Source organism: Apium graveolens, chromosome 11 (assembly GCF_009905375.1).
Source record: "Apium graveolens cultivar Ventura chromosome 11, ASM990537v1, whole genome shotgun sequence".
Lineage (NCBI taxonomy): Eukaryota > Viridiplantae > Streptophyta > Magnoliopsida > Apiales > Apiaceae > Apium > Apium graveolens.
In genome coordinates this window covers 194591356-194601175 of record NC_133657.1, presented here as the reverse complement: position 1 = coordinate 194601175, position 9820 = coordinate 194591356, and the positions used below count along the sequence as shown (strand labels likewise).

Genomic DNA, 9820 nt, shown 5'->3' with positions numbered 1-9820 from the left:
CAAACACATCACAAAACCAACCAATCTCTAAATACACAATAACCATGCCTCTCATGAACCATACCAAACATACTAACTCTAATTTATACAGAAGTAGGGCTAGGGTATGAGATTATACCTTCCTTGGTGAGTAAAAGTACTAGGGAGCTTGGAATCACCCTTGAAAATCCTTACCAAAGCTATATCTAAACAAAAACACAAGATCAAAATTTCAAGTTCTTGAAAAAACACTATTCACCAAGAACTTTGATGAATTGATTAGCTATGATAATCATGGAATCTTGAGCTTAAACTTATGGCTCATCTAAGTTATGAATTATAGAAGCTAAAGAAACAAACCTCTTGAATTATGAAGGTGTGTAGCTTAAGTTTTGAAAAATTTCCCTTGCTTTTCCATGGAAAAGCCGAGAGCTTGATGAAGAAAATGGAGTGTTTTGTGTTTTTTGTGATTTGTTTTGATTTGCCTTGGTTGGTTGACTTTTGTTTTGCTTTAATCATTTTTAACCATGAAAAAAAATTGTGTGGTTATAAATCAACCACACCTCCTTCCCTTATGTCATGCTTATGTCACCTTTCCTATGTCATCTTGTTGATTTGATGACATCATCATCCCTAACCTCCTTGATTAACTCTTAATTGCTTGCCTAATGACCGCTGATCTGTTATACGGTTCGCTTAACTTTCGTTCTCGTTTATCGTTTGAGGGATCATACCCGGGATTTTATTACTTGGGTTCCTTTAACCTTTCTCAATACATTATATTCCTTTTATGATCCTCTCTTATAATCCTTGAATTTAAATCCTTTTAATCATGTTACCTTATACTCAATTCTTTCGGTATCTGGTGGATTCTCGGGAAAAATCAAACGGTTCAAATTTGGATTATGACGATCTTTACATACACTTATATACCACATATAGTACTAATAATATCCCAGAAGATCAATAATAGAACCCCTACATAGTGTGACATGAAAAGTTTTCTTATTCAGCATAACACTATTCATAAGGGTTTCAAAAATTCCAAAATTTGGGGTTATTACACTTTATGATGGGGTAGAGGTCAAAATTCAAGGAATTGAATGAGAGCATCATTGGGCAAGTCAAGTTCGGAGATGGTTCACGGTGAGTACAAAATGAAGGGTGTTAGGTCCCGAATTGTCGTAGAAGGGGGGGTTGAATACGATAATTACTAAATTAAAAAATTCTTTCAAATCTTTTGCGGATATAAAGTTTAGTGCTCGGTTAGTGGTTTCGTGTTCTTGAGAGGAATAGTGTTTAGAACAATAAAATGAGGAACACAAGATATTCGGGGAAATATATATTCGTATATAAATCCGCGAGGGGTGTTGCTACACTCCGGTAAATAAATTAACCGGCTACAATCTAAGAACAACAAAGTTCCTAGCTTCTACAAAGATTTGCAACAACTTTATTGCTTCAGACACTGACTGTCAATAAACAACTGTACTTACATTGGAATCCTTTCTGGTACTTTAGACAACGTCTTCATTGCTACTACAATCTTGAATACTTCATTCACTGTTCTTCACCGACGCTTAAACATATAAATGAGCTCCTGTCAGTGAGTATAACTTCAAGAATGCACCTATCTTCTTTAACCTCTGTATATACCATGTCTTCAATTCTTCAGATTCCTATGCTTCGAACACTGTCTATCTTCAATCAATGCCAATACACTGAAATCTTCAGGTAGTGTTAAGGCTGAAACACGCGCTAATATTCACGCAAGTATACGCGATAACAAGTAATATATAATAAATTGTAGTTTGTTCCCACAGGGACCGATTTAGGTTAATTTCAATCTATGTATTTATGCAACAATGGTCTGGCTATTATCCAATGCTAAGACGAATAACAAATTGAGGTTGTTTATGACTAAGATTAACTAAGAGATTATACTAAAGAACATTAACTACGAGAGTAAAGAGAGTTGAATACTATATGACACAAACATGGATTCTAACTTCATTAAATACTTCATTCAATAGCCTTTTCGTTCTTAACCTTAGCATGCAATGGTGATGAAACTAATCAGATAACACGAAACTGATAAACGCCAACTTACGTTGCACAAATACCATACTACCAGACATCCACAAAATAGATAGAAGCTGAATAGACACCAATTATATTGAGACCCTATATGTCTATAGAATTTGACAACATAACGGTTTAATGCACAAGTTATCTATTGTGATTACATAGGGCAAGTAAGATGGTTAAAATTACCTACGAATCATGCATATCAAATACATAAACCTATGCTAGCATGACATGAAAAAATTGGAGGACGGAGTAGAGGTCCAGGTAATGTTGAGCGTTTCAGGGAAGTTATTAATGAGTGTGGTCTTATTGATTTTGGTAGTAATAAAGATATGACTTGGTGCGGAAAGTACTCAAATGGTGTAGTGACGGAACGGTTGGATAGGGGATTTTGTAACTAGAAATGGCTTAGTGATTTTTGTGGTGCAGATACATTTCTCCTTAATTGGGGTTTCTCAGACCATAAGCCACTAGTGATTAATATACCTATTAGAGAGTCGGGACAGAAATGCAGAATGAAGAGAAGAAATGAAAGATTTCATTTTGAAGAGGCTTAGGGAGATGATGAAGACTGTAAAAGGCTGGTTACTGAAAGTTGGGATCGAATAGGATCATGCCAAAACACTTCAGAAATCAAGGAAATTAAACAAATGTGGAATTCTTTTAAAAAAGTGGAATAAGGATTAGAGAAAAGACTTAAATTAGCAAATCAAAGAAAGTCACAAAAAGCTTGAAGTATTTTCTAAAATGAATGATCCTACAATATGGGGGGAGATAAAGAATGAATAGAGGAATTTAATCTACCTATATGATCAAGGAAAGAAGTATTAGAGGCAAAGAAGCAGAGCTGATTGGCTTAAAAGTGGGGATAAAAACTCCAAATATTTTCATCACAAGGCATCTTCGAGAAGAAGGAAAAATGAAATTAAAGGTCTTCAAGATCAGAATGGAGGTTGGCAAGATGACAATAGATTGGTTGAGAAGATTATTTGCAGGTATTTTAACAATATCTTTAAGTCTTCTTTTCCTAGTAGGAACTATAAAAATTATGTGATCAGTTCTATCCAATCTAAGGTGGCCGATGAAATTAATGATATGTTGAATGCTAAGTTTACGGAGAAAGATGTTTTTTTGGCTGTTAAAAAGATGAATCCCACTAAAGCTCCGGGCATAGATGGGTTGCCGGCTATATTTTACCAGCGATTTTGGGACACTTTAAAAGGGGATGTGGTTAGAATTTGTCTGAAAGTGCTTAATGAGAATGCTGATTTGAGAGGAATTAATAAAACTCTTGTTGTGTTGATCCCTAAGGATGAGAAGCCAGATAAAGTAGAGAATTTCAGGCTGATTAGTTTGTGTAATGTCATATACAAAATTATTTCAAAGTGCTTAGCGAATAGACTTCGAGGTATGTTAGGAAAGGTAATTTCAGAAAATCAAAGTGCCTTTGTGGCTGGGAGGTTAATTCATGATAATGTAATCATTGGTTTTGAGGGTATCCATTGCATAAGGAAGAATAGATTCATGAATGGATCTAAAGTAGCTCTTAAACTTGATATGACAAAAGCTTATAATAAGGTGGAATGAATTTTTATTGAGGAGGTGATGATTAAACTGGGTTACAACAGAAATTGGGTGAACAAGATTATGAATTGCATTACTTCAGTGCAATACTCTTTTCTTATTAATGAGGAAGTGAGAGGGAAGGTGGTTCCTCAAAGAGGGTTGAGACAAGGGGATCCCCTTTCCCCATTTGTTTTTCTTTTTTGTGCGGAGGCATTTTCTTCCATGATCCGAAGGGAGGAGGTGAATGGAAGAATTAATGGCTTAAAGTTTGGAAGAAATCAAATTTCAGTGTCGCATTTTTGCAGATGATATTCTTGTTTTCCTGGAAGCTAATAAAGAAGAATGTAGTTGTTTTTTAGAAGTGCTTCGAAGATATGCTAGTGCTTCTGGACATGAGATTAATTTATCTAAATCAGAGATGTTCTTTGGTAAGATCGTAAGCACTAATACGAAGCTGAATTTGTCAAGACTGATGAGAGTGAGAGTAGTGCAAAATTTTGGAAATTATTTAGGTTTACCCACATTTATGAGTAGAAAGAAGATGGAGTTGTTTATGACTATAAAAGATAAGGTATGGCATAAATTAAGAGGATGGAAAACTACTTTATTTTCTGCAGCGGGGCGTGAAGTTCTAATTAAAGTTGTCATTCAGACGATGCCGACATACTTGATGAGTTACTTTAAAATTCCTAGAGCTATTCTAGATAAGATTCATGGCATGGTTGCGAGGTTCTGGTGGGGTTCCTCGGAGAAAAAGAAAAAGATACATTGGTGCAAATAGAGTACTCTTTATCTTCCAAAAGAACGCGGTGGACTTGGTTTTAGAGACCTGGAAGTTTTTAACCAGGCCATTCTTGCTAAACAAATATGGAGAATCATTAGGTACCCTAATATTTTATGTAGCAGAATTTTAAGGGAATGTTATTTTCCTAATTCTTCTGTTTTTGAGGCTAAATGTGGGTCAAATGCCTCTTCGATTTGGAGGAGTTTTGTTTGGAGGAGAGAGATTATCCTTAAGGGATATAGGTGGAGAGTAGGGGATGGTAAAAATATTAAATTTTGCGAGGATCCATGGGTGCCCAGACCTAATACATTTAGAATTTACAACAAACCGATTCTACCTCCGAAAATGCTTGTCGTTGATTTAAAGCTTGACAGTGGTGATTGGAACGAAGAGTTTATCAGAAAATTGTTTAATGAGGATAAGACAAATCTTATCATATCCATGCCAAGCGGTACGAATAATGTTTGCGATAAAATCATGTGGCCCTACACAAAAAATGGAGAGTATAATGTAAGAGTGGGTACATAGTTGCTATGAATTTTAAACATGATGAAGAAGCCTCTAATATGAAATATACAGAGCAATGGTGGCGCTCATTATGGAATCTGAAGGTGCCCCAAAAAACAAAGCATTTTCTATGAAGAGCTAGTAATTGTTGGATCCTGTTAGTAATAGAATTTCAGATGCTCTCTTAATATTATAGAGGATGCCAATCATGCGTTTGTTAGGGATTCGAGCATAAAAACGCAACGAAAAAATAAATTTTTCAAATCCCTACCGCAGGATCTATGTATAATGAACGGATAATTACGGAGAATAAATGTTTTACCTTAAGAAGTTTTACGTTAATGGAAAGATGGAGGTCTTGAATGATCACCATGTAGCCCGTCGCTGGAACGATCTACACCTTGAAGGTATCCACACGAATGATCGCCCGGAGGATGGGTGTGTACTAGCACGTTATTGAATCCGCCTTCTTGCTCTCTCTATCTCTCTTCAAGCTGCCAGGGTTTTTGTTTTTATCAAATAAAACGTGTAATCCTAATTCTATTAGAAAGAGATATTATATAGGCAAGAGTTGATGGGCCTCCAACCCTAAACTGAATTTTAAAGTTATTATTATTATTAAATTCAAAATTCTAATTATTGTATTATTAAGTCTCACTTAATCATCCAATAACTTAATTTTAGATTTAATATTAAATTCGAATTTCCTATTTATTTAATTAATTAAGTCACACTTAATTAATAACAAATAATTCGAATTACTTACATTTAATTTAAATCTGAATTTAAATTAAATAATCCTCCAATCATTCTTTGTGCGACCCTTTAGATTAATATTACATTGGAAACAATTTTAAATCTAATTTAAAATCATAAATAATGAGCGGCATTTAGTAATACATCATTGTTACCCAAGTAATAATTATTAAATCGGTGATCAATTAAACCTTTCGTGAATAATGTACAATGTAATATAATCCCTTTAGCATTATATTATACATCAAACTCAAGGCATGCATTGTGACATCCTCTGTTAATGTTCAATCCTTCTTTCTTTGATCAATGAGTAAACTATTAAACAAATCAGTATTTGAGCACAACCATGCATTTTATAGTCTTACTCAATCAAGAGGCCAATAATATCACTCCTTTAATAAAGGAGGGCCAAATCTCATCTAGATCATTCATATTTCTCATACGATTCATAATATACCCAATATCTACTTTTATTATTACCCGGTCAAGGATAAATTTCAATAATATCAAAGTATATTAATTCTCGTATAGAAATATAATGATTTCAAGTCAAAGGACCAATACATCATTATCACTATGAGATTAACTTATGACACAATAAACATGTAGTATCTCACAACGGGTCAATCTAGCACCATGTATTTAATACATGTGCCTGTGTTTTGACTTTAGTATCACCATACCTATGATCAATGAGATGTGATCATCAGCCAATAAACACACTAGTCTTAATGTATTTATTATCTTCCCTTAAAAATAATACTTGACTAGGGACCTTTAGGAATATCAATACTATTCTCATAATCTCATTTCTAAGTCACGTACTTAGAGATATAGATTTACATATCATATTCCAAGGGCATTTATTAATCTAACATCTTATCGCAGAAAATAAAGATATAATAAATTACTAAAGAATAATCCATATAATCATAATTAATAATCCGCATACTTTCATAAAAGACATGTTGTGACGTTTCTCGGTCCATATCTCATATGGAGTCTTTTGAACCGATTTAGTTGGAACTCGGTTTAGTGTATATACAGCCGTTTCTAGAGCATAACCCCAGAAACTTATTGAAAGATCTGCTAGACTCATCATCGATCGCACCATGTCCAACAAGGTACAATTTCTCCTCTCAGAAACTCCATTCCATTGAGGCGTTCCAGGAGGAGTAAGTTGTGATACGATACCATACTCCTTCAAGAAACCTTTAAACTCGAGGCTTAAGTATTCTGCTCCACGATCTGATCGTAAATCTTTTATACTTTCCCCTGTTTGCTTTTCCACTTCAGCCTTGTATTCTTTGAACTTTTCAAAAGAATCGGATTTGTTCTTCAAAAGATACACATATCCATATCTACTGAAATCATCAGTAAAAGTAATGAAGTAGTAAAAGCCACCTCTTTCCATCGTACGCATTGGACCACATACATCACTATGTATAAGTCCTAATCGTTTGGTGGCCCTTTCACCTTGTCCGGTAAAAGGAGCTTTAGCCATTTTTCCAATGAGACAAGATTTGCATTCTTCGTATGATTTAAAATCAAACTTATCCAAGTAACCATCTTTATGTAATTTGGAAATGCGTTTCTCATTTATGTGACCTAAATGACAATGCCAAAGGTATGTTTGATTTGAGTCTTTCATCTTAATACGTTTATTATCATTATTTATGTTATAGACAAGAGTATATATATCAAGAACATATAAACCATTAAACAAATGTGCAACCCCGTGGGTAACATTACTGAATGAAAAGGAACAACTATTGTTCTGAATCAAAAATGAAAAACCTTTCTTGTCCAAACAAGAAACTGAAATAATGTTTCTGCAAATAGCAGGCACGTAAAAACAATTATCTAGTTCTAAAACAAGCTCAGTGGGCAACGATAAACGATAAGTCCATACAGCTAAAACATCAACCTTTGCTCCATTGCCAACTCGTAGGCCGACTTCTCCCTTTGCCAATGTCCTACTTCCCTGCAGTTCCTGCACATTTATACAAATGTGAGAACCACATCCAGTATCTAATACCCAAGATGTAGAAGTAGACAAATTGACTTCTATAACATAAATACCTGAATCAGAAACAGTAACAACAACCTTCTTCTTCTTCAGATCCTCCAAATAAGCATGACAGTTCCTCTTCCAATGACCTGGTTTCTTGCAATAGTGACAATCACCAACCTTTGGAACACCACCTTTAGGCTTCAAAGCCTTGGTCGGATCAGGTTTCGGATTGGCATTCGATTTAGATCCCATCTTCCTCTTACCTTTCCATTTACCCTTTCTTTGGCCTTCCCCTTATTCACCATCAACGTGGGAGCAGGGGATGCCTTCTGAACATTGGTCTCAGCTGTTGTTTAAAGATTACAAAATTACGTCAATCTGGTGCTCCACAGTAATCGGGGCACCCAACTTGACAAGGTACTCAATATACCCAATCATCCTTAGAACATGCGGTCCAACCAGATCACGTTCTCCCTGCTTACATGCATGCAACGATTTGAAAGTATCAAACCTCTCCTGACGAGTCTTTCCTTCAAACATACATTTAAGGTGCTCAATCATATCATAAGAATCCATATTCTCATGTTATTTCTGAAGTTCAACACTCATGGTCGCTAACATGAGACATTGAACATCCGTGTCATCATCGATATGTTTCTGATAAACATTATATTGAGCACGGGATGCTCCTTCAGGGAGAGGTGCAGGGCGAGGGATATCTATGACATAGAGCTTGCACTCTTATTTGAGAACAATCCTCAATATCTATTGCCAGTCAAGGAAGTTTGTTCCTGTCAGCTTATCCTTCTCAAGGACTGATCGCACAGAGAAGTTGTTTGAATTGATTGCCATTTGATATCTACAATGTTTAAAATGCATAAGATAAATTAGTCTACAGGTGATTATTAAATTATATTCAAGTGATTATTCATATATATTCAAAATATATATCTCCCACTATTTTATCAAATTAATAGCCCTAACTATTAATTCGGAAAGAGTATCTTCTATATACTTTCTAGTGAGCCAAGATCCAAATTTTCACAACGTTTTAGTTCAGCTTTGGCTTTACTCCTAAAACATGATTCAATAAGGTAGACAACATTTGTCAAATATATCAACTATATAACTCTCGGATAGTTTAGTGGAACAACATTTATTCTTATTTATCCAATAAATCTCACCAAACTCTATGCCTCTAAGTTCACAATCCTATTGTGGTAACTTAGTTAAGTCAAAACCCAAAGGTCTAAAAAGTATCATATACTTCAACACGCCGTCCCACGATAGATGGGAGTACTTCGCTCTGGCGAACCCACTCCTTATCGATCTAGGGGTTAACGCGTTGGACATATTGGAAGGCATCTAAATAACTTAATATAAACATTGGAGTTTTGTTAGTATTATAACGATCATGATCCCATCATAAAGAGATTCCCAATTTTTCCTTGAATAAAATACTTCAAATCAATACTCTTCAATGGTTTGATTTCCAGGTAGTGGAGAAGTCACACAGGTCTCGCTTAAAACCCACAGCCTTACAAGTTCTATTAACCCGTTGTTGACAAAATCGCCCCATGTCGGAAATAAAGAAGATTCGTATTTCATTCCGTGTTTCATAAACACGGGAATCTCATAATCGTTTGTAAATTTTAAAATCTTGAGTCGTTACAGATTTTATCTTGTTTAGGTATGGCATGGGTGACGTATCTAATACATACATTCATGCATGATTAATCTAATTAAAGCATGCATCATTAACTATTCTATACATACATTCATACATAAATATGTAAAGTGCGGTATGTAAACGTGCTTGGTTATGGCCTTTATCCTATGTGATCCTTTCAAGCTAATGAAAGGATCAAGGTCAATTTATGGTGAATAATATAAATATAATTACAATTACATGTCTTCATTCTTCTTGTCTCGATTGCTGCTTCTCCTCTTGGATCATTCCTTCTTGAAGTACATTACATAAAAACAACCTATACTGATGTACTTACATAAGAAAACTCGAGTTACATTCGAGGTAATATAGTTACAAGAATAATGAAAATGACATGCAAGTCGTATTTATAAAACCAAAACCATAAACTTTAATCTAAAGGTCTTAAGGCCATAAC

The 9820-nt window shown here is 34.8% G+C and overlaps 1 protein-coding gene across 1 annotated transcript; it reads left to right on the top strand.

Moving 5' to 3' along the window:
• Positions 1-3162: 3162 nt before the first annotated feature.
• Positions 3163-4414, top strand: LOC141696400 (uncharacterized). Its single transcript, XM_074500545.1, has 2 exons — positions 3163-3475; positions 3939-4414. Exons 1-2 carry the CDS (start codon positions 3163-3165, stop codon positions 4412-4414), a joined length of 789 nt encoding a protein of 262 aa, XP_074356646.1.
• The last annotated feature ends 5406 nt before the right edge of the window (positions 4415-9820 follow it).

Coding starts and splice junctions, on each gene's coding strand:
- LOC141696400 (XM_074500545.1), top strand. CDS start 3,163: ATGTTGAATGCTAAGTTTACGGAGAAAGATGTTTTTTTGGCTGTTAAA. Junction 3,476..3,938: donor CTTAGCGAATAGACTTCGAG/GTATGTTAGGAA, acceptor GCATTTTTGCAG/ATGATATTCTTGTTTTCCTG.